Genomic DNA, 26,008 nt, shown 5'->3' on the forward strand with positions numbered 1-26,008 from the left:
TAGTTATGCTTTTTTTTTTTCTCACGAAATTGTATTTCAAAAAATAATTGGCTGATTCATCTGCATTAGAACTTCTCTTCAGCTTTTGAAGGCCTAACCATTAGGAGAGCTCGCTTAGCCCTATCTACCCAGAGACCACAGAGAAAAACAATTAATGATTGGCCAATTTTCTGCTTGGTGTTTTAAGAAATTAACCTGTTTGTTTCCATCCTGTACTTAATTAAACAAGAGTAGTACTGTTATACTTGCAGAACTTACGTACAAACATGATTCTATTAAACTAAAGATAAATAAAAATTGCATTTTTAGTTCCCACAAATTTTCAGGTCTTCTCTCTAAACCTAGAAAGCCCTGAGAGTTCCCCTTTTGCCCTATTTATTTATTTATTTATTTATTTATTTGGCCCTAGATATGCCCATAGTTTTGTACTGAAATATCTTGATTGGAAAGATAAAAAACAAATAAAAACTTTTGATCACAAAAAAGACGGAATACATGAAAGCTTTGTAAGTTATAGTAACATCCACTGATGTTAAAGACCATGTGTGTCTGTGTGTGTGACTCTAGCTGGGATCCTGTGCTTATCTGGACAGTTTACTGAAGAATGGCTGTTGGCTTATTCAAGCTTTCAGCATGTTCTGCACTATTAAAGGCTACGATGTGCGTAAGTGACAATAACCTTGCATTATCCTACAGTATCAGCGTTATAACAGTAGTATGGAGTGTTCAGGTCAATTTTAGTCATAGTCATAGAAATTTGATTAAATATAGTATTTGATGTTTAAAGAGTGGCCTGTTACCATATCAACCATTTGAAATGTTGAAGCACTTTAGACTGCTAAAGCCACTCTTGCATTTCCACCAGGGCATTCACACCTCACCAAACAAGCTAGTGTAATGTTTAACAGTTGAGTGCTTTATGGTTCTTTCTGGTTGTCTTTATGTAGTATGTTTTTTGTGTATGTCTGTTTGCACATGTAGCACATCTGCATGCACATCTCTCTATATGTGCTGCTTGTTTGTGTATGTGTTTGTATGCACAGCTGAACCTGATGATGAGTGTGAGTTGCCAGCAGGAGAGGCTGGTATTGTGTGGGATGCGATTTGTTTTGCTGCTCTGTTGGCTCAAAGGAGAATATTCCTCAGCTACTACTTCCTGTATGTTGTGTCTGACCTTAGAGCCTCGAAGATCCTTGCTTCCAGGTGAGAAAGTAACTAAGTGAGTAAGATGTTTTCTAGAGGGTACTGTGTGATGCTTTAAAATTCATTTTTCTCAGCACTTATGATGCCTTCAATCAAAAACAAATTGCTGACTGCAGTTATACATCATCAGTTGTGCACTTATACTGAACTGATTGCTGTAGACAAGGGTTCAAGTAGTCTTTCATTGCTGCTGTGGCACACATGCTGTTCATTCTGTTACTTCTAAAGATCTGAAATTAAGACTCATCAGTCTGTAAAACCTTATTTCACATCTCAGATGTCCAGTTTCAGTTTTCAGTATTCTGATGGTCTATATATGTTAAACCTTCAAACAGGGTTCAACGTTAACAATGTCTAATTGCCCAGTGCAAGCAAAATGCTACTTCTGGACAGCAATGTTGAAAACTACTTGCTGACTTTTTTAATATTTTTGGGGACAATCGATTCAGTGAACAACATACTTGATATTGCCCTCATTTACTTCATTTGCGAACACCTCCTCACCCCAGGAAAAATGGTGTAATCCAGTTAGTTAAATCTAGCCAATCACTTTGTTTGTTACTGTTGTGTGTAGCACAAGGCATCATTCAAAATGCTAGCGAAGAGGGCGTAAGAGACAAAGCAGGTGAGAAAGCTGAGAAAGTTCCTAACTTCTGCTTTATGACATGACTCCCACTTTCCACTGAAGAGTAAGAGTACATAATAATAATAATAATTCTAATATTAGTAATAATAGTAATAATAATAATAATAATAATGATTATAATAATAGCTTAAGAATAAATAGTTTGCCCTGAGGAAGAACATGTACTTCTGCTAATTAATATGTAAATAATATTTTTAAAAGCAAAAATTAGTTTGAGCCAGTATAATCTATAATCTCTTTTCGGGACAGTACAGTACATTTTTGGTCTGGAAAAAGTTGATGTTGAACCCAGATTTTAAAAGAGCACAACATTAAATTTTCAGGCATTTTGGTAGTGGTGAAATAGCTGAAATAGTCAGGTGAAGGTATATATATATATATAGATGTATAGTTGTATGAATGTGTTCTTGTGTTAAAGGGGTGCAGAGCTGTTTGAAGCCAAAGTGAAGAAACGGGTGGCAGCTAGGCTGGAGATGGAGAAGAAATCTGTGAAACTTCTGAAGAAACAGTATGTGTGTGTGTGTGCGTGTGTGTGTGAGTGTGTGTGTGTGTGTGTGTGTGTGTGTGTGTGTGCGTGCATGGATGTGTGTTTGTGTGTGTGTAGATTGTTTAAAAATGATTACACTTGTATTCTAGGATGGAGAAAATAAAGTCAAAACAAAAGAGTCAACCAGCGCACGACCCTAAACCAAAAAGTGACACAGAGCCAACAGGTTGGTTGTTGTTGTCAGTAATATGCAGTATGCTCTTCCCTGACATTTCTGAATTGCTTTTTATGAAAATGAATGTGTGATTATTAGACAGTAAAGATGATATTTTCCAGGGGAGGGTGATGAGGGGAAATGGTGGAAGCCATGGGTCTCTCGCCCCTCAGGTGAGTTTTAAGTATATATATACATATATATATATATATATATATATATATATATATATATATATATATATATATATATATATACTATAGATGCACTATTTACAATTGTTACAATTGAATGAAATAGCATTACTGAATCAGTAGGAAAAAAACACAAAAAATTGGTGTATGTGCCCTGCTACAAGTCACCCTGTAAAGCCTAAAATGGACCATGTTGTACGTCTTTCTATATTAATGTCATACAAAGGCATAAAAAACACAGCTCAATGTTTAGGTCTCAAATGCAAAATCAGCATTATACTGATAAGGATATAATGACAAAAGTAGATAATTCACTTATCACATTATACACAATGTTCTTCCACACTTTGCATGCAGTTACACTTTTCCACCAGAGAGATCTCCAAATCTCAAATCCCCCAAATTTACAAAGTATAGCTTTTTCTATTTTGAGATGAGAAAGTTGCTCTTGAAATGTATTAAACAGGTGCAACAGCTCTTTAACGTCCATGAGGAGTTTATCAAGACTGATAGTAAATACTGACTGTGTGCTGTTTAACGCCTGTAAAATGCTTGTCTTCTTTTTGCTGCTAACGTGGTTGCCATTGTTTGTGCTCAGAGACAGACAATTACGAGACAAACAGTTAGGTTTAATTATGTTTAAAGTTAGTTTAAATGTTTAAAATCATGTTTTACATGAATAATTTCCTAATATTTTGAGCACATTTTACAATACTCATCAAAATGTCCAAAATAATGATTTGACAGCTCATCCCACCAGCCTAAAATGAGCATATGCTTTAAAACATAGTCACAACAGAATCACTTACTTGTAAAATTTCGGACATGTCGAAAAAATGTCTTGTTTTCTCTAAATAATTACTTATTATTCTGAAATAACATACGACCACTTTTCCCAAAAAATTAAGACGCTGAGACAAATGTAAATAAAAACGGAATGATGTGCAAATCATTTAAACCCTGTATTTAATTGAAAATAGCAGAAAGACAACAGGTTTTCTTGAGTGGAAGTATAAGCAAAAAAACAATCATTCTGTTTGCACATATGCTAAAAACATCAGAATTAGATATATAGCTAGCAAATAAACAAGCATGACTCACGCTGCCCTTTCAATATGTTAGTACACAAAATTAGAACTTTTTTTGGTTTTTATACCTTTCATGATCTGTGCATAGACTGCTTTAAATTACATTTATTTGCCCCAACCCATTGCACCCAATTAACATTTTGCTTGTTGCAGCATAAAACAACTGGGAAATCTAACAACTGTGGAAAACTATTGCAGTCAACTTAAATAATTGTCATCATCTTAAATAATTATGATCATTTCACATAACTGCGATTATGTAATAATTGTGACAGGCCTAGTTCTTGGTTCTTAGCCTAGTTCTTACTAAAGTGGCCATGTCTACCAGCACAAAGTGTCAGTAGACTGTTAGTAATTAGCGCCTCTCTTAGAAAATAAAAAAATCTTAGTCAGACTTCACTGTTTTAATGTGTGTGTGTATGTGTGTGTGTGTTTGTGAAAATGTAGTCTGGGACTCCTGTGAGTATCGCCTCTTTGAAAGTGACAGTGAGGAAGAGGAATGTGGAGTGGAGGAGAAAAAAGAGGAAGAGTCTGCTCCAAAGAAAAAATCTGCCTTTCAGGTTAAAAATAACAAGAAGAAAAAGTTAAAAACCCATCACACACCAATTCATTTCTCCAGTTGAGATTTCTCCTATTTTGCCTCCACAGTTGGCCTACGAGGCTTGGGTAGCAGGATCCAAGGCTGCGCTCAGGGGTCATGAGAGGGAGGAAGCTCAGCTGAGGAGAGTCGAGAGGAGGAGAGCCAAGAAAGAGCTGCAAAGAGAGCGGGGTACAGTATATACAGTTACGCATTAGTGTAGATACCCTTGGTAATAACTGTAAATAAGCCAAAACTACATGCTTCTGCTTTAAATAGCATTACTGTGCTAAAGTACTGATCCAGACATGGCCCAGATGCCATACTGCTCATTACATTTTGTCAAAATCTGAATTGTGTGAACACAATTCCAGTGGAATGGAGGGTCTTATAGTCTGTTGGAAAAATTGCACATTTACTCGAATGCTATTCTAGAAAGTTAGGTTCAAGTAAGTTATAAGTATTTGTACTAAACTATATGCAGAAGCAAAAAGAAGTATTATAAGGATGTTGTAGTGTGGTTACGTTTACAGGCATAGAAAGAGCTGCGTCCAGTGAGGATGAATTGGATGAAGCCAGCCCTGAACCAGAGGAAGAAGGGAAAGGTATCATTAACAAATACTTGAAGTGAAGTGCTTTTGAAGTTGTGAATGATACAAACAACATATAATGAAATGTTAGAAAGTCACAGCTAAAATAGAGTTACAGTGTAACTGATATACAACTTAAAGCTACACTATGTAAGGCTTGGGGATTTGGAGACCTCTCTGGTAGAAATGTGGGATTGCATGCAACGTGTGGCTGGACACTAGAAATCTTAGTATAACTTGGAAAAATAGGACTGGGTACTCCATTTACACATGTACACATTTACACAGGTACACCTAAAAGGTTTCATACTCAATACTTTCATCTGCTTACAATCAAAAAAGGTACAAACACAGTTTTGTTTACCCTGACCACCCACCTAGCTGTCTTGAGTGAACATGATGTGTAATTAGCACTGAGCACATTAGCATGGGAATTTACAACAGTCAATTTTGTTGCATAAAATCATTTTTTGCTATTTTACATGTTTTAATGTTCAGAGTACAGGTAAGGTAAAACAACATATATTGCCTTGAATTGGACCAATACACATCAGCTTTTATTAGGTAAAAGCCACCGAAATCTTTTCTGATGCCGGAGCGTCATCGCAATTTATGTTTGTTTTGTACAACAGTAATTGTGATGTTTATCATGAATAGTGAAAATGGCAATACATTGTTTGCCATATCACCCATCCCTATTTTCTGCTCGTCTTATATTTTTAAAATCAGTGTATATAGAAGATTTGATTAAAGTACAACTTTATTTTCCTTCTTATAGAACACATTTACCAGCGGATCTTTGACTTTCTGAGGTTTAGCTGGATCTTCCTTCTGTCCCTCATCGATGACTTGACAGCAGGCTTGAACTCGTTCTGTAAGGACAATCTGGACATCTCTAAGGTGCTGCGCCTGGAGAGAGCACTGCTGAGCCAGCAGCAGAACAAGGTGCATGATTAGCTTCAGTCTTAGAGATACACAGTATGTTGATATGAAATGAAAATGTTGTTTTTCAGTTATGATTTGTCACTTGATAGATGCTTTACAAGCTGAAGCCTTGTCTCTTGATCTCTCCTTTTCTCTCTCCTTTTGTCTCTTTCTCTCTGTCTTTAGGGCAGGGAGGTCACCCATGACAGTATCCTTCAGTTCTACCAGACCCATCTGTCCAGACAGAGCACACAGATCTTGCTGGATGAGGAGCTAGCTACACCTTCTGTTTCACCACCACCATTGCCTGCCACGCCTCGTGGCTATGCCAAACTAAAGAGTGCTAACTCCAAGCTGTCCTGGAGTAGCAGTGTCTCCAGGTGCCAGTTATATGAAAAAACCTTTTTAAAAATTTGTTTAGTTTTATTACATACAAATACCTTTCTGATTTAGATATAGATTGATGTATGTTTGTTTAAAAGTAACATTTATTTTGGTTTAAATCATGTGTGTCCAACCAGGGTCCAGCATAGTTTGATTATTTCCCAACTCAACCAGAACCACTGCTGAGTTTAGTCAAATCACCAAACCTTGCTGGACACTGATTCACCAGGACCAGAACTGATCATCCATAGTTTAAATCTTAGTGACATACTACATTGTGTGTACATGAATGTCTGTATGATTGTTTTTTAGCTGCTTGACCGAAGAGACCATGCTGATGTCACGTCAGCCTACTCAAGATGACATTGATGAACCCCGTTCAGCTTCACCCAAAACAGATCAACACATCTCTCAACCCACAGCTCAACAGCTACGCCGGAAACTCCTGAAATGTGCTAATGTAGATATGACATCATTTGACCAAGAGAGTCACCTGCCAGAGTACGACCTGCTTTATGAGTTTTTGCCTCATTACACAAACCTGATTCAACTTGTCAGCTAATTAGCAAGACCATCATGAGTTGAACACAGATTGTTAGAAGTTTTAAAGCACTAATCTCTGTAGAGCTTTGGCCCGGAATTCAGAAATGGTGTAAAACACGGAGAATTACACTTCTAGTAGTGAAACTGCTATTGCATGTTTGGTGAGGCAAAACTATTGTTTACTTGGTTGCTATTGAGGTAAAGGGGTGGTGCAGTGGGTAGTGCTGTTGCCTCACAGCAAGAAGGGCCTGGGTTTGATTCCCTAGCTGGGTGACCAGGGTCCTTTTTGTGTGTTACGTGTTCTCCCATGTCTGTGTTAGTTTCATCCCACAGTCCAAAGACATGCAGTCAGGCAAATTAGAGATTGTAAATTGCCCTTAGTTGTTAGTGTGTGTGCGTGCCTTGTGATGGACTGGTGGCCTGTACTGGGTGTTTCCTGCCTTCTGCCCAATGAGTGCTGAGAATAAGCAGCTTAGATAGTGTGTGTGTGTGTGTGTGTGTGTGTGTGTGTGTGTGTGTGTGTGTATAAGAATAATCAGCTTTAAATATATGTATCAGTAAAGCCAAACTGATACTTTGGAAGCTGTCTGCCTACCACTTTAATATACACTCTCCCAGCCCCAGTCTTTTTGATTTTGTTTACTCAGCATGTGTAAACAAAAAAAGTGAATTTCTAAGTCAGGACCTCTAACAGAAGCACCTGATGACTGATGATTTTTTAGGTCTTTTCATTCACTGAAGCCATTCTGACAGTTTTGACAATTAAAAGCAAAATCCCAGGTCAGCACCTCAAACAGAAGCACCTGACAGTGTGGATGATCTGGTAGTGTGAGAGGGGAAATGAGTCTTTAGCTGATTGAGATCTCAAGTAACATGTTTGATTTTTACAGCTGTAAACATTCACAAACCATATAGGGTGGGATTGTCAGTGATGTCACTGAGCGAGCAATTCAAGCAACAGCCAATGAGAAAAATAAGAGAGAGAGAGAAAAAAGACCAAGAGACATGTATACACAGAGATGGAGGAGCAGCATTTTGAACTTTGGCAAATATATGAGTGTGTTTATAATGTTTATAATGTATGATGCAGAAGTTCAGGGCAAAATGTCGATTTTGTAAGTCGTGTAACTGACACCAAATTTCAGAACTGCAAACATCTCACTATTCTAGGATTAAGACTATTGCTCTTCTACAGCTCTGTTTTCTCTTATTTGTTCTTTTTTCTTTGAAGTCATGATGAACCGTCTGCTGTAAATGAAGAGGATGAAGAGGCAGAAGATGAAATGGATAGGGAATGGGAAAAGAAGGAAGAAGAAGAAAATGAGGCAGAGGAACAAGGAGAAGATCACTTTGAAATGAAACGTGTTTTACTTAAGTCATTGTCGTTGGACTCTTTGGCCATGGTGCCGAAGAGGGAGAACATTCCAGAACCTCAGGCACTTAGTCAGGAGACCAGGGCCCTCACTGCCAGCGAACTGCTGCTTAACAAGTGAGATACACATTCCACCTCTTTCTCTATGTCTCACAAATCACAAATATGCTGTGTCAGTTGTGTACCTGGCACAAACCAAACACTTAGTAGCACAGGACACAATAAACAGGGGAGTAGATGAGGCCCAATGGAGCTTTATATATGAACTCTCATTTCCATAATGAATTAAAATTTACCATTAAAAAAGTAGATGTTGTAAAAGTATTAAGGGAGTATGAGGGAATACACCAGCAAATCAGAACACCAATTATTTTCACTTTTATTTTTCCCCCTATTTTTTATTACAAGATGCCTTTTACATTGTGGGAATTTGTTTGTCTGTCAGTTTTGACTGTTGAACAACACTGAGGTGAATAATCTAGACATGTCCTTAGTCTGTTTGCCCACTACAGACCAGAGAGACGGAGACAGAGACAGCAAGCTAGTTGAACAGTTTAGTTGCTTCCTGTAACTTCAGACTGGCTGAAAATCTATACAAATTTAACATAAAATACTGAAATAACTTGCTGTGTTGTCAGTCCTGAATGGCATTTGTGTTTGCCTATCAAAGTTATTTCACTCACAGTGGAATTTCAACTTTTAGCGATATAATAAGAACTTAGCTATCTATTCTGTAAACCACTTAAACTGTTTGTCTTGAACTTCTGCATCTTCGCTGATGTCTAGGTAAACAAAAATCCACTCAGACTCATCTGTCTCCTAAAGTGACATGCATAAAAAGAGATGTATAAATTTATAACTAATAGTTACAAATCTAAAACTGGAATATTTGATTTAAAAAGTGGGCAGGGTATTGCAACATAAATGAACCCCCAAGAGAACTTCATGGTGTGATGCTGAGGTCAGTAGCTCTTTCACAAATATTAAAAAATGTTGTTTTTGAGTCAGGGTTAGATTGGTTCAGCTTACTAGTCAGGTGGTGTGACCCCAGGAAAACCATGAAAACGTGCTTTTATTACAATTATATGTTGTATATTTTTATAATTATAAAAGTTTATTTATTAAAAAAAAATAAAAAAATTACTATAAGCCCAAGGACAAATGTGTATATGGTTGTCCAAATACAAAGAGTAGTTTATATGTTTTCAGTAGTGGTAAGTAACTTTAAATATATTTTTATTAATATGAAACAAATCAATACATTTAATAGATTTTGCAGAGACAAAAATACACATCACATTCTATTTTTTTAGCATTTTGAAAACTTTTTTTATTTGCCATTTACCCCTTTATCAACATGATGTTCATTATTGTCATTAGCAGCAAAAAGCTTATTCATGCTCCCACACCCAAAGTATGTTTCAGATCCCAGAGATCGACGAGTCTGATAAGTTCTACCATTCCTTACCACGTCAACTGCGACTCATCTTCGCCCTCTATAACACCATGGTCTCCCAGTCAGAGATGCTCTGCTACTTCGTCATCATCCTCAACCATATGGTGTCTGCCTCTCTGCTCACACTCTTCCTCCCCATCCTCATCTTCCTCTGGGCCATGCTATCCGTGCCACGGCCCACCAAGCGATTCTGGATGACCGCCATCATCTACACTGAGGTTAGAACAGAGAAATGTGGCCACCACAAGCTTGACATAGTTTATCTAAGTCCCCTAAATTGTCAAGTTTTGGGATTTGTTTGTGCGAGCTAGACTTACCGTGCAACCTATGACTCATTCTACTCTATTTATTTGTGTTATTCTGTCTTTCAGCTTACTGTTGTAGTGAAGTACTTCTTCCAGTTTGGTTTCTTTCCATGGACTACCTCTGCGTATCGTGGGATTAACGCAGAGCGTCCGTTCGCCCTGCCCAACATTGTGGGAGTGGAAAAGAAAGATGGCTACGTTCTGTTTGACCTCATCCAGCTGCTCGCTCTTTTCTTCCATCGTTCCATCCTCAAGGTGATGCTGGCATTTTGGTTCTGTAAAATCACATATTGTACACATCACATATTTTTTTCTCAATTTGCACTTAAAGTAGCGTACAGATTTAATGCATGATTAGAGCTATAAGATAGTGTATACACTCTCAGATATAAAGGTATGAAACTGTCACTGGGGCAGCACCCTTCTTGTCACTGGGGTGGTACCCTCAGTGGTACATTTCAGTATTTTTAGTCAGGGAACATAATTGTACCATAATCCAATGAAATGTTTTCTAAGTTGTGTTGACTCCACACACTCAGTCTCACTTCAGCCTTTTTATGTTATTGTTCTGTTTTAAAACATTAGGCTATGAAAAGGTACAAATACCTACTTTTCCCCTGGAAAAACTAATTTAAGGTTCACAATTATACCTTAAAAACCACTGTTGTACCTTTGAGGGAACATTTACATTGTTTGTACCGTGATGAACGAAAAGTGTACCTGCACAGTACCTTCATTTCCAACAGTGTAGAACATTTTCTTTTAGATCACTTTTACAGTTAATATACTTGTAGATTTTAATGAGCTTCAGGTGGATAAATATATCAGAGACAATATAGACATAAACATATATTATTTTTCTATTTTTACTTTTATAAAAGGAAAGACCTCATGAGACAAAGTCAGCATACCATTGACAGTGAGGTTTAAAGACTGTCAGTCAGTGACAGTAGTTTGAGAGATCTTGTGTCTGTGTATTGTCTGAATTGCATTAAGAGCTGAAAAGTTGAATCCCTAACAGCAAAGACTGTTAGCGATTCAACTATTAGTTTTCTTTAAATTCCTCATACTGATTTGGCAGAAAAATTACAGATGGACATTCCACCAAAACTCACAAAAAGAAGTGGTAGACTCTTCAGCTAAAACAAGTGTGGTCAACTATAAGGTGCACTACTTTTGTCATACTTTTGCCTTTTACTTTTATGTCTTTTAGATATACAATTGTATGCAAAAGATTGAACACCCAGTCAAATGTTTTGTTGATTTGAAGTAAACATAAATTAACATATCCTCTACAAAGAACAAATGGCTTTATTGTGGATTTCAGTGCACTATTTCTATATATTTGTTGAGTTTAATATATTGAAAAAAACCCATAAAATTTAAAATGTGGCATAACGTTAGCACAGGCCACATCCTATGTTTTATATTTTTCCCAATATGTTAAATTCAACAACAAAACAACAGTAATTGAGCATTAAAATGTATAGTAGCTTGTTCTCTGTAGATGATGTGTTAACTTACATTCATGGCGCATACAACTATAGTTCCTCGTTCTAGTTCTCTCTTGGGTGTGTCTGAGGATATTTCTGCTGGGAATTTTTGATGATAGTCCTGATATCCGGGAGCAATTCATTTTGCTGGACAAATAGGTCCAAAATTCCAGTCACATAACTGTTATGATGTTGCATAACACCTACAGTGTGTTTTCACATGATGAGATGAGGTTTTTAGAGTAATTTGCGTACTCGCCAACAAACTACAATAAAAACTTTGCTAGTTTGAGACATGCTTGAGTTTTATCCTAAAAACCCATCAAGCCCTCCTGGAGGCAGTTTTAAACTGGAGCACAGCGGCTCGACTGCCAAACCTGAGTCCATTTGAGTCCATCAGTTTACTTTTCTGCATTTTATCGCAGTGGATAATGAGCACATGTCTTCTTTGATTGTTAGATCAGCATTACCATGTGTTTACACATGTAAATCATCTTGTTTATATAGACAACATTTGAGCATAGCTATTAACTAAATGAACGAAGTTGCGCAAGCTGACTTGCTCTATCTATCACTAGCCCAGTCTAGCCATTGACTACATTTGAACAATGGCATTAGTTCCTTAAGCACATTCTACATTTGTGACAAAAGATGTGCATGTGTTTGTTGCTGGATTTGCAGTGTCATGGACTCTGGGACAACAAAGAGGTGGAGATGCCTGATTTCTTTAAGAAGCTAAAGAAGAAAACAGAGAAGAAGAGGCAGAGTGGAGTGACAAGAGGAGAGCAGGGAGAGACAAGAAGACGACTCCTCTTCCTTCCGCTCCAGACCTCCACTGCTTCTCTTTTTTGCAGGCAGAGGGGTGGCGAGAGTTCTGATAGCCATGGTGTGTTTGTGTGTTGTGTGTGATGTAAAATGAATATTGGCATGTAATGGTAATAACAATAAAATAGTGCTAAATCTGAAAGATTAAATTCTTTGGGGACTGATTTGCCTCACAGCACCCTGCATGTACCTCTCCACCATGAATGGATTTTAAAAAATAAGTTTTACCCCAAAAGGTTATGTCAGAATTATAGTAAAACATTGTCCTATGCATCAGGCAGTGTATTCATATAATGACTTTCTATATATCTCTAAATATCTCTGTGAAAGTCTCTCTAGTCAAAGTTTGAAAAATGGATAGAATTCCCCTTTAAATGATCATTTATTCCAGAAGAGATGAAAGCAAAGACAGTTGGCAGAACTGATTGCAATTTGTTGAATTGTAAGGCTGAAGAAATGTTGTATTGTCATACAGTATGTTTGATGTAATGAAAAATAAATAAAATGTAATAGAATTAGTAAACTAGTTACAAACATCTTCATTAAGTAAATCAAGCTATTTTAACATATTTCTAACATGTTGTACTATGGGACACTGCACAGCCAAACATTCTAAAGAGGTTTGTTAGTACGTTGCCTGTCGAATTTGTGACATAGTAATAATGACTATTAGAGAACAAGGTTAAAACGTATTACACCCACATTGATAAAACAATGAAAAACAGCTTAAATATAGCAGGAAATAATTAAGGAATGTACAAGTTATGTTCTGTCAATAAATTTATAAACAATGTAGTATGAACAGTAAACTTCGGCTCTCAGAAACACCACTGACTAATATGGCCAAATGTTAAGCTAAATTGTATAAATAATGTTCATTTTGCTAAATAAACAGTTATAAATATTAAAAAACTAAAACAAACAAATGCACAACAGGTGATAGAATAAACAAAGCTGTCTTTGTTATTACTTGTTTTAAGTGGAAGTTGGAACTTTCAGTGTAGTTTGACTTACAGATCCAGCTGCTTCTGTCTGTGTGCTAGCAGCTCCCTCTGCTGGTGAGCAGTGAAGCTGCATGAAGAATTTCAGTAGAACACAGAGTTTAATACAGTCACAAACCACTTTATTATTGTGTTTTGATTTATTCAGTCTCCTAATGCAAAATGTTACAGTAAATGTCCAATTTTTGTAATTGGTGTAAGTTTGCAAATCTTAATTCAATTTGCCCTCTGACCTTTAATAGAAGCTTATCTCCTTTTCGTGGATTTGAGCGGACTGGCAGAGAGTTTTCGCTGCGTTTGATGATGCTAGAAGTTGATCAAAGTTTCATTTAGTTTGTGCTTGTTCTGCTGCTTCTGATGTACCATGAGTTTTTGATGTGAGATGCCAGGTTAGTGGGGTTTGAGCATGGAAAGCTTCTAGATTGTATTAAAAATGTGCACTGCTGTACACTAATATTTGTGTATTTGTGTGTTTTATGTTTTTTCAACAGATATTGAGCAGGTGAAGAAGAATCACTCAAAGAAGAAGAAACGGCAACACAAAGTGTTTCCTTTATCCAGGAAAGAGCAGATCAGACAGCGGGTCAGAGAGAGACTACTGGAAGCTAAGGCTGCCATTATAGAAGTGTGAGAAAACTGCATGCAGATTTCATTGCTTAAAACATCATGTATGATCTTTAAAGATGCACCGATCCTGCTTAATCAGCAACATTTCTGCACATTTACAGTATTTATAAATATGTTCTTGTTCACAAAACAAAATGGAAAAATTAGACATGGTCACATGTAATTGTACACGTACAAATGTATGTAACTAGGGGCGGCTCATCCGCCTAAGCTATTGAGCATTGCCAAATGAAAATAAAATGGAAAAAAAATCAAAACAAATCAAGACTTTACTTTGTCTTTTTCCCACACAAAAGTGACAAATATTTCACGTGATCTGTCTTAAAACCACATGTTTAATTGTATGAGTAATGTGATGCCCTAAATGCCCTCCCACCCACTTTGAATATTTTGTCCCTGTCATAGTGCTTAAAATCCAAACCACCAGCTGCTACTACATGTAACAAGAAGGACATGGCTCTGAATGTAAAGCTGTGCTAGATATTTTTAATGATCTGTTTATCTTGTCACAGTCTAATTACATTTATACCTGGAAAATGAAGGAATGCTTCTTTTAGAAAGTACACTAATAACAAATCGAGCTAAAAAAATGTGCAGGACTTTGGAAACTTCTGATATCTGTTAAAACCTTTGAGTAATATCACTCCAGTGAGGATTAGAGCTGTGGTGTTTTCCACTGTTTTTGAACCAGTTTTAATTACTTCCCTCTTTTTCTTCTTTTAGTGCTCTACACATATACTTACCCATCAGGCAGTTCTTCTATGACATCATCCACCCTGAGTACAGCCCTGTGTGCGATGTGTACGCTCTGATGTTCTTGATAGATGTTGTAAACTTTATCATCATTATCTTCGGATACTGGGCTTTTGGGGTAAGGATATCCATTCTATCTGATATATACTATATGTCCAAAAGTATCCAGATGCCACGTCTAATTATTGAATTCAGCTACTTATTGCTGACACAAGTGTTCAGTTATGCTCCATAGAAAAGCATTCTCTATAGAATGGGATGCTCTGGAGCAGCCGCACATGATTCTGAGGCAAAGTGAGAAATGCAGGGGGCCCGGGGGAGTTTGGGATCTGCTAATTAACGTCTTGGACCCCCTGAATGTCTCAAAATCAAAATTCTGGGGGATCCCTGAAACTTATTATGGCATTATTCTGTTTGTTAGGGAAAAGTAGAGGCTCAAATACAATTTCAGGGAAAGGTCCTTGTTTAGCCTGCTTCACCCACAGTTGGGGAGCTTCAGGGTGGTGCTGTAAATTGGTTCAGCTCGTTGGTCTGTCATGGCCTGGCAACTGTAACTATGCCCAGGATACCTCTGAAAATCTTTCCAATATGCTGTAGCATATTTGTAAACCTGAAAATTTGTCTAATTTTGCAAGAAATTTCAAAAGCATGAATTGTTACTCATTTCTCAAACTGAAGACACGAGTAGATCTTAATTGATGTGTGGAAGACCACAATACCAAACTAGAAAAGAGCATTTCCAAAAAACGGGTCTGCTAAACCAACTATTTTCTTGCCAATGAAGCTAGCCCCTGCACCACTATGCAAGTGAATTAGCAGCCAGCAAATGCTGGAGGAGCCAGCTAACAAATTATCAGAAAATAACTGTTTAAAACATTGTTTTACTAAAACAGTTTGGTTTTAGGTTTTTACAATAATTTAATCTTCAATAATTATTTGTGACTTGGCAGGCATGCAAAAATGTTTTGTTTTGGTTCATTATAATAATCTCCTGCTAATGCAATGGCACAAAACCACATCTTTGATTTCATAAAGGACACTAAAGAACAGTTTTTAATTAATCGGGACAGCCACTTTTCAACGCCAAAGTAAAGTTTACACATTAGTAAATCTGCCCTATAACATTAATCTATTCATTCTGCATCTGTTTACAGCATAGTGTATGTTCATTCTGTTCATGTATGCAGAAGCATAGTGCTGCAGCTGACATCACTGAATCCTTATCAGAGGACCAAGTTCCTGAGGCCTTCCTGGTCATGCTCCTCATCCAGTTTGGCACCATGGTAGTGGACCGTGCACTCTATCTACGCAAAACCCTGCTGGGGAAGTGCGTGTTCCAGGTGGTTCTGGTGTTTGGGATACACTTCTGGATGTTCTTCATTCTGCCTGGAGTCACAGAAAGGTCAGCAAAAATAACTATAAAGAGATGACATTACAACCAGCTTTTCCTCCAGAAAAAGTAGTGTCATCAAAAGAGAAATATAACTCAAATCAAGAAAAAATATGCTATAATTAAGAAAATTACATCGATATGATGACAAAATTTTACTTTAAAAGATTTTTTAAAATAAGAAATAAAGATCTTGTACTGTAAATAATCTTAAAACCAGTATTTATTTCATTCCTTTAAAGTATGTGGTGGTACTGCTAGGGTTTAGGGTAAAGTTACATTTTGTACCTGTAGGTAAATGTGGTTTGAAGTAGACGAGTCCGCATCCATCTTGACACAGATTTAACAACACAGACAATTAGCAATCAACAAACATAAAAATACTCAAGGTTCCAGTTCTCTGTGCAATGTTACTATAACCTGTTCATCTGAGTAATGGCTGCTGTATATTTTTACTGCTTTGTTCTGAACTTTGGGTCTATATATGTATGTCCAGAGGGAAGAAGCTGAAATGCAGTGTTCAAAGAGTGGGAGTCATCATTTAAAATTGAATCATTTATCTGCTTTCAACGTCTGGTGTCCAGAGACTCTAGGTTAAGTTAAGACTCACTGGTCAGCCTACTGGACTATTTAACAGTTTGATTCAGAGAATTTCTGTTCTTTAAAGATAGGTTTCCAAAGCACACCACCAAAGAAAAAGTTAAAACTGATTGAATAAAAGCACAGTAGAAGGTCATCATGGTTTTGTCAGGATGAAAACAGGACAGTCTTCTCAAACAGTACAAATGCTCGTGCCCCTTTTTGCACACGGCTTAACAATTTGCTTTAAAGTTCAGTTTTGAGTCAATAACTGTCCCAAGATATTTGTACGCTTGTGGGCGTGTCTTCTGAAACCAGTTATCATGTCTTTAGTCTTAGATATATTTGATTAGAGATAGGACTCCTCACACCACTTTACAAAGTCGTCAATGACCAGGCCGTGACTGGTCTCACTGTCTTGGACCTGACTAACAATAACTCATCTACATACTTTAGGATGGTCAACTGATACTCTGATACATACTAGGGATAAATAATTTGCCTTCACTCTTTGTGTCCTATTATTTAAAAAAAATCAAGAATCCATCCTACCAGATTATTACTCAGATCAAATTGTTCCAAAAGCCTGAAACTGAGAAAATGTTCTTGTTTTTTGAAAAATATATGTCCATTTTGAATTTGTTGCCAATAACACGTTCCAAAAAAGTTGGGACAGGGGCATGTTTACCACTGTGTTTCATCACCTCTTCTTTTAACAACATTCTGTAAGCGTTTGGGAACTGAGGAGACCAACTGCTGTAGTTTTGAAAGTGAAATGTTTTCCCATTTTTGCTTAACATAGGATTTCAGCTGCTCAACAGTTCAGGGTCTCCTTTGTCTTTATTTTTTATTTCATAATGTGCCAAATGTTTTCAGTGGTGACAGGTTTAGTGCCCAGACTCTTTTAATACAGAGCAGTGCTGCTGTAATATATGCAGAATGTGGTTTGACATTGTCTTGCTGAGATAAGCAAGGCCTTCCCTGAAAAAGACGTTGTCTAAATGGCAGCATGTGTTGCCAAAACATGTATATATCATTCAGCATTAATGGTGCCTTCACAGATGTGCCAGTCACCCATGCCATGTGCACTAATGCACCCCTATACCATCATGAATACTGGCTTTTGAACTGCGCACTGATAACAAGCTGAGCGGTCTTTAGGTCCTGAAGACACAGTGTCCATTATTTCCCCAAAAAATTTCAGATGTTGATTCATTGGACCACATGACACTTTTCCACTTCACCTCATTCACTTTTAAATGAGCTCGAGCCCAGAGAAGGCAGCAGTGTTTCTGGGTCCTGTTTATATATGGTTTTTTCTTTGCATTTAAGAGTTTTAATTAGCATTTGTGGATGCAGCGCCAAGCTGTTTTCATAGACAGTGGTTTTCAAATTTTTTTTTGAGCCAATGCAGTTATTTCAACTACTGAATCATGTCCGTTTTAACGCAGTGCCGTCTGAAGGCCCTAAGATCATGGCCAGCAAATACTGGTTTTTGGCTTTGTCTCTTGCAAACAGAGATTTCTCCAGATTCTCTGAATCTTTTAATATTATTATGTACTGTAGATGATGAAAAGCAAAAGTTCTTTGCTATTTTATGTTGAGAAACTTTATTCTTGAATTGATGCGATTTGCTCATGCAGTCTTTCACAGAGTGGTGAACTCCTCCCCATCTTTACTTCTGCAAGACTCAGCCTCTCTGGGATGCTCATTTTATACCCAATCATGTTATTGACCTGTTGCCAATTAACAACCAGGTGTTTTTTAAGCATTACACAACCTTACCAGCCTTTTGTTGCCCCCATCCCAACTTTTTTGGAACGTGTTGCTGGCATCAAATTCAAAATGGGCATATATTTTTCAAAAAACAATAAAATTTCTCAGTTTCAACATTTGATATGTTGTCTTTGAAGCATAGGATTTAAATGATTTGCACATCATTGTATTTTGTTTTTATGCACATTTTGCACAGCGTCCCAACTTTTTTTTTGGAAATGGGGTTGTAAAAAGCAAGATCTAATAATATTTTCAACATTTTCTGACTGCAGTGTCCATATTCAGTTTTTAAAGAGAAGGCAGTGAAAAAATAACTGGTTTTCTGTAGCATGTGAGGGATACAATTTTCTCTCGAAATTTGAATAATTTAAATATCCACATATTAGAAACATTTTAAAAAGTTTTCTGGTAATAGAGTATTATGAAGCCTCTTTAGACAATTTCTGTGATTTTTGATTGCAGCATTAAGAACACTTATGTCCCTGTAATAGCTTGTTTAGCTTGCTAAAGGGACGTCTATTGTCACATTTTTCTTTTGCAGGAGGTTCAACAGAAACCAAGTTGCACAGCTATGGTACTTCGTGAAGTGCATCTATTTTGGTCTGTCGGCATACCAAATCAAATGTGGCTACCCCAACCGAGTCCTTGGCAACTTTCTCACTAAGAACTACAACTACCTCAACCTCTTTCTCTTCCAAGGGTAAGTGGTTTCCACACCATTTATACCACAAGCCATGTATGGAAGTATGAATATGGAATTACTAGGGAAAAAGAACACCCATAACAGAACATTTAGGACTGAAAGCTATAGGAAAAACCATCGAAGTACCATAAACAGCTCTTAGAATACACATTAATGTTTTTTTTCCATGTCTAGTTTTCACTGTCACTTTCTGTTTGGCTTGGTGCCTGACCCATTGTCTCAGGTTTCGGTTAGTCCCATTTCTGACCGAGCTGCGGGCAGTGATGGACTGGGTGTGGACAGATACCACCCTCAGTCTGTCTAGCTGGATCTGTGTGGAGGACATCTATGCCAACATCTTCATTCTCAAGTGTTGGAGGGAGTCTGAGAAGGTAAAATGTAAAGTATTTATAAGCATTAACTTTGTCACAATGCTGAAGACCACAAATGCATAATAGTCAGTAGATTTTGAGGAATAATACAGTGATCATTCCCATGAAAAGATCAGGTATAGTGTCTGTCTAATTTTACAAGTACATCGCTTTGCCCGTTTGACCATTTGCAAAATTCTAAAAAAGTCTTGCTTTCCTTAGTTATTGTTGCTACATCCCTCAAACTTTCTGCATTTACATGTTAGTGGTAGATGGATGATGACAAGCTGGATATTCAGTTGTTTACAGTGGAGCCACAGTAGAAAATTCTGCCACCACCAGTGACAACAATTCAATTTTTCTGTCTTTTGCTATCTACCACAGTGATGAAATATGCCAGATGTTTCTTTTTAGGAGCCATGAATGCTGAATCTCCCATTGTTGAAGTCCAGAATTGCCCAGTATCATATAAAAAATAAATAAATAAAAGAGCACAGATCATCCTTCTGCCATCCTTCTATCTTAAATGAGAAATCAACATTGCTAAAGCTTTCCTCTGATAATCATCTATTTTTGTCGATAACACTGTAACCATGGCAACCTTTATATTTCTGTATGCTGTCAGTCGTATACAGCCATGAGACACGGAATGGGGGGTATTTTTAACACCAACATGTGAACGTAGCATTATTTGTTTTTGCCACGTCCATCAAAATTTAAGGCTACCTGGTAGCAGCCATAAAACCTGCAACCAGACTAAAAGGCTCAGTTCAGAGAACTACAGAGAAGTACATTTGAAACATTTGAAACATTTTTATTCAAGGATAAACTGGCTTTACAAAATGTTCACTGCAGATATACATGTTTGAGAACTGACTAGTTGCCTTTTACACAAGGTCTTTCAATAAATTTTAATTAAACAATAGAAAGAATTCAAAGAATGTTTCAATCACAAATATGAGTGCTGTACAGCCCTGTTAATCTGACTAATTAACAAGCTGTTAGCAGCTAAGTATAGCTAACAAGTTAACTAACTGATCTTACCATTTTTCTGTAATGCTATTTATGATTAGGCATCATATTAAAACAATTCCCCAGATAAGAGATAGCATAAGTCTGTATATTTATAGTTTTGCCACATAGCTGTGAGTATGATACTTCACATAGATTAATCCAAAACTTTGTCTCATGTGACGTCACTGTATGACTGCACCACCGGTTTTATGTGCTAGACAATTGAACGTGAGAACAGCCATCAGAAAACTGAAATGAAATATTTTACTGTGATCCTATGTAAGCTATGTCAGCCAACATGACAGGGTTTAATACTTCACTGTGATCCCTAAAGTTAACGATAACTGCGCAAAAGCCGTCTAAACAAATCAAACTTATTAACACAATTGCCACACATGGCCGGTCCACACACCTCACTGGCTCATCTAACATTAGGAAACCAAGGTTTATTTTATTTACAGATAATTTCACATAATCTCTACAACTTTTTTCTTCTTTACATTCATACCACTTCCCCACTGCCTATTTAACGCTGAAGCAGCAGCATCATTAGCCTACATTTAATAACATTCAGGCTTTCGCCAAATACACCAATCGGCCACTTCATTAAGCACACTTCCTTGCATCTACACTCATTGTCCATTTTATCAGCTCCACTTACCGTACAGATGCACTTTGTAATTCTACAATTACAGACTGTAGTTCATCTGTTTCTCTGCACACTTTGTTATCCCCCTTTAACCTTGTTATTCAATGGCCAGGACCACCACAAAGCAAGTGTTATTTGGGTGGTGGATCATTATCAGCACAGATGTGGTGGTGGCACGTTAGTGTGTGTTGCACTGGTGTGAGTGGATCAGACACAGCAGTGCTACTGGAGTTTTTAAACACATCAGTGTCACTGCTAATAAAATATCCAGCCAACAGTGTCCTGTAGGCAGCGTCCTTTGACCACTGATGAAAGACTAGAGGATGACCAACACAAACTGTGCAGCAGCAGATGAGCTACTGTCTCTGACTCTATATCTATAAGGTGGACCAACAAGGTAGGTGTGTCTAATAGAAAGGACAGTAAGTGGACACAGTGTTTAAAAACTCCAGCAGCAAAGCCATGTCTGATCTGTACAGTCTGTAACTGTTGAACATCAAAGTGCATCTATATGGTAAGTAGAGCTGTGATTGAGTAAGATCATTCTGAACAAACGGAGTTTCACTATCTTTTAATTCTCCTTCATTGCTCTCCCATTGAGACACAGCAGAATGTGGCCTCTGCAAGAAAAACTTCACAGGACTGACACAGTCGAAAATGTTCCTCAGTAACACTTTTCCACCATTTATTAGTTTAATAATTCAGACTAATTTACTGCCACCAGCATTCTCACTGCAGGTTGATTGTGTTTGCCTGAGAGGTGTGTCAATCGCAATTTTGCAAACAATTATTTATATATTTATATATTGAATTATTTATTATATGTGTGTCCTTAAGTTTATCATTAAATTAAAGCAGATGTCGTACAGTAATTTCTCCTTTCTCTATCACTGTGCACAGAAATATCCTCATACTCCAGGACAGAAAAAGAAGAAGGTGGTGAAGTATGGCATGGGTGGTTTCATCATTTTTGCCCTCATCTGCATTGTGTGGTTTCCTCTGCTCTTCATGTCATTGGTCAAATCAGTTGCTGGAGTAACCAACCAGCCGTTAGATGTTTCCATCCAGCTTAGCATAGCAGGATACGAGGTTTGTAACTTAACATGTTTCAGTATGTGTATTATTGAGATGTACTACTGACACGCTTTAACTCTTTCTTATTTTCCTCTCTTTCTCTTTTTATATGTGTTTTCATATTTTTCAGCCTTTGTTCACCATGAGTGCCCAAGAACAGAATCTGGTGCCTTATTCTCAATCTGCGTACCACAAGATGACTAATGTTTATGCCACCCACCCGGTAAACCATCATCCATAGAACAGGGACCACTGAATATACAAACAAAATTTCTAGAGAGAAATGCATTTCAAGTGTTACAAATTGATCATTTGAAAAAAAAAACAGCAAGTTTATGTATGATGTTTCTTTATTTGATCTCACTCATGTCTGTTCTTTCTAACCTTCACTAGTCTGCAATGCAATTCATAGTAAACTACATGGCAGAGGACATAGTGATAGCGAAGGTTAAAAGTGATGCCAGTTTGCTGTGGAGCATCAGTCCCGCCAGCAGAGAAGCCATGATTCAGGAACTCAGCAATTCCTCACACATTTATGTCACACTACGCTGGACCTTACTGAGGTACACACACCAACACACACACACTTATACCCACACTTGCTAGGGATGAAACCGAATACAAATACATTAGTCACAATGAACAGACCCCTCTGAAAGTTTTCAGAACGTTTGCATGAAACCCATGAGAAACATGCTTTTATTCACAGATTTATATACTACATTACAATTTCAGTTTAGCGCTGCACTATGCACGTTTTGGGGAGTTGGAGTCCTCTCTGGTGGAAATGTGTATATGCATGCAGCATGTAAAATAAATATTTTTATATTCCTTCAGACCCCTAACCCTAACCCTAGATGAATCTGATGATTGCGAGAATGTTGAAAGAGTATTTGAAGAGAACTCGAATAACTCAAAACTTGGATGTGCTTTCAAGCATGGAAGTGAATTACTGACTATTCTCATCATATCTTCATTACTATAATGTTGATTTTGCGTTTAAGACCTAAACATTGAGTCTGACCTTCTTTTTGAGGCTGTGTGTGTGACAATAATACAAAAAGACATATGATTTGGTCCAAGAAACTGCCGCCAAGTCCAACTCGATGCCTCTGACTAATAAATGACTATTTCAGGCTATACAGAGCGATTCACTCCATATTTTTTCATGTTTTTTTTCTCTTGACTCAGTAATGCTACATCTATCAATTTCAATTTTAAGAAAAAAAATCATACACCGTGTAGCTTTAGCATTTTCTTGTTAAAATGTCTCAGTAGGACCTCTGCTATTTTTTTGGAGTTTCTCCTCAAAGTACTAGTCTTTTTTTCTGCCCTCAGCCATCATTGTTTTTTTTCAAAAGTACGATGAATATCGTTGGTTGGTATGGCATGTGTAGCAGTGTGTATGGCTTTAGACATTCACTTTTGCAATAATGCTTTTTAAGAAGATGGCTTTTTGTGACATTTGTAATGTTTTTGCGACAGAAATGCATCCCTGGTGATGAATGCAGAAACAGCTGGTGAACATACAGTAAAATATGAGGACAAAGAGCTGAAAGACAATCTGGTGCAGATGCTCCAAGGAACACGTAGCGAGTCAGTGTAAGTGTTTACACACATACGTCTTTTACACTTTTTGTCACTCTCTGTCACTCTGTCACATGCATTCCAATGGTAAATCAGTGTCTTCCACAAGCCTGAAACAAACCTGGGATAGAAAAGGTCATTTGAATATATGCATACCTGAACTCATCATAACATTAGTTTGCTGATTTGGATTTTCAAACAAGGCATCAAATATGTTCATGTTAACCCCTGAAAATCCCATGCTTATTACATACTAAGGCTTATTATTCAGTAACTACAGGAGCGTCAGTGCAAACTAGCTGAACTATTCTTAGGTTATAGAAGTGTGCAATAAAATTTTGGGCCTGCCAGTGAGCCCTGGCCCTGGCCCTGTGTGTGTGTGTGTGTGTGTGTGTGTGTGTGTGTGTGTGTGTGTGTGTGTGTGTGTGTGTGTATAGATATTTTATTCACTATCCAAAACCACAGTGAACCGACACTACATTACTTCTGACTCAGTAAGTTTCTCTAGAACAAAGCATTTCCTATCAAACCATTCTGAATGACATTGTTTACATTTGAACTATTTAATTAAAAAATTAAAAAAATTAAAAAATGTACTAAATGTACTAATTTTATATGACATAGCAATAAAGCAGTCAGAGAGCTGTGAAGAACAAGTATAAATATTTTTTTTCCACCAACCTATCTTTAAAATAGAGTTAAAAATAATTTATGCACAAATTCATTATACTTGACTAAAATAAAACAGGCCCTTTTGTTTTACTGTTAGCTGAATATATATATATATATATATATATATATATTTTCTTCTCATGTTTCTTGTTATTTCTTGCAGGATCATTGACAAACTGCTGCCTAAATATATCAGAGGACCTTCCGGACCAGAGGCTAAAATGGCACATCGACTTATTGTCGGCAAGTCTTTTATGTTTTAATGAAATGAGCAATAATGATGTAAGTACTTGGTTTAATCACATGGTTTTAATGCACTGATTGACAGAACATTCCAGTCGCCCAGATGATCTTCATTTAGCTTTCTTCCATCCACTGTCCATCAAACTGCGACAAGCCAATGGGAGTATAGAGGGCAGAGGGCTTCAGTGGTGGGTGGTGGAGGAGTGCACTCCAGGACCTCCACCAATGAGGTGCCAGAACATTGAGATTGTGGTCTTCAATGACAAAGTCAGTCCATCCAGCCTGGGCTTCTTAGCCGGATATGGGTGAGGAGACTTTATGGTTTCTCTTGAAGTCAGCAGAGTTAAGTTATGCTTAATATGACCAGAGACATGAAATCCATTTTGATTTCAGGTTGACTTTAACACCATACTAATCAACTATTCTATAGAATATCAATGAAATGTATTAGCTGATATAGTGAAAGTGCTGAATATTTCAGCTGACATACTGCATGCCTCTAACTATGTGTTTTGTTGTGCAGTATCATGGGGCTGTACATGTCAGTGGTGCTGGTGATTGGTAAGTTCGTACGAGAATTCTTTAACGGAATATCCCGCTCCATCATGTTTGAGGAGCTGCCGAATGTGGACCGGGTGCTGAAACTGTGCACTGACATCTTTGTCGTCCGGGAAGCTGGTGAGATGGATTTGGAGGAACAACTGTTTGAGAAACTCATCTTCTTATACCGCTCGCCTGAAACCATGATCAAAATGACACGGGAGAAGAAAAATGACTGAACACTGTACCACAATTTTTCTAATTTACTGCCTTCCCATCTGAGACATCTCAGCCATTGACTGTTCCCTCTCAGAGCTTATCTGACCATTTCTGGACAAGTAATTGGTGAACCTGATTATAAACTATAAGGCAAATATAAATATACCTTGTGCCTTCATATAGTATACTTTAGTACTACTACAGATGTGATTTTACAGTTAGTTATTAGATGACCTAAATGCTGAGTGTTCTCAAACTTGGCCTTTGAGCATGAAACTCTTCACTGTTTCATCGTATGGACTCATTGTTCCTGACATACATATAATGGTGTGTATACTAACTATCTATACAGTGCATGTGTCTTTATTCATTTCTAATCTCACTAATTAAATTCTAAATACAGGAGAACAAAAGGTGGCACAGACCCTTAGGACATCTCAAGGCCTATTCACACCAAGTATGTTTTTTTCAAACAAAAGAAATGGAGCGAGACCATCACACCAAATCTGATGGTTTTGTTTCTTAACACT

General features: G+C 37.3%; 1 protein-coding gene across 1 annotated transcript in view; it reads left to right on the forward strand.

Moving 5' to 3' along the window:
* The window catches only part of si:dkey-11f4.7 (piezo-type mechanosensitive ion channel component 2), a 74,584-nt gene extending 49,086 nt beyond the window's left edge, over positions 1–25,498 (forward strand). The window contains exons 28-54 of the mRNA XM_036579718.1: positions 568–664; positions 1,044–1,203; positions 2,268–2,357; positions 2,486–2,562; positions 2,673–2,723; positions 4,280–4,392; positions 4,481–4,601; positions 4,943–5,014; positions 5,778–5,944; positions 6,110–6,303; positions 6,620–6,808; positions 8,082–8,339; positions 9,638–9,896; positions 10,050–10,238; positions 12,158–12,362; positions 13,794–13,929; positions 14,653–14,800; positions 15,870–16,084; positions 18,969–19,127; positions 19,354–19,501; positions 22,044–22,232; positions 22,348–22,440; positions 22,611–22,780; positions 23,703–23,819; positions 24,640–24,719; positions 24,805–25,024; positions 25,243–25,498. Of these exons, the coding sequence (XP_036435611.1) occupies positions 568–664; positions 1,044–1,203; positions 2,268–2,357; positions 2,486–2,562; positions 2,673–2,723; positions 4,280–4,392; positions 4,481–4,601; positions 4,943–5,014; positions 5,778–5,944; positions 6,110–6,303; positions 6,620–6,808; positions 8,082–8,339; positions 9,638–9,896; positions 10,050–10,238; positions 12,158–12,362; positions 13,794–13,929; positions 14,653–14,800; positions 15,870–16,084; positions 18,969–19,127; positions 19,354–19,501; positions 22,044–22,232; positions 22,348–22,440; positions 22,611–22,780; positions 23,703–23,819; positions 24,640–24,719; positions 24,805–25,024; positions 25,243–25,498 (4,173 nt within the window). The remainder of the gene's footprint in view (positions 1–567; positions 665–1,043; positions 1,204–2,267; positions 2,358–2,485; positions 2,563–2,672; positions 2,724–4,279; positions 4,393–4,480; positions 4,602–4,942; positions 5,015–5,777; positions 5,945–6,109; positions 6,304–6,619; positions 6,809–8,081; positions 8,340–9,637; positions 9,897–10,049; positions 10,239–12,157; positions 12,363–13,793; positions 13,930–14,652; positions 14,801–15,869; positions 16,085–18,968; positions 19,128–19,353; positions 19,502–22,043; positions 22,233–22,347; positions 22,441–22,610; positions 22,781–23,702; positions 23,820–24,639; positions 24,720–24,804; positions 25,025–25,242) is intronic.
* Positions 25,499–26,008: the final 510 nt, after the last annotated feature.

This window comes from Colossoma macropomum, unplaced genomic scaffold, assembly GCF_904425465.1.
Source record: "Colossoma macropomum unplaced genomic scaffold, Colossoma_macropomum, whole genome shotgun sequence".
Classification (NCBI taxonomy): domain Eukaryota; kingdom Metazoa; phylum Chordata; class Actinopteri; order Characiformes; family Serrasalmidae; genus Colossoma; species Colossoma macropomum.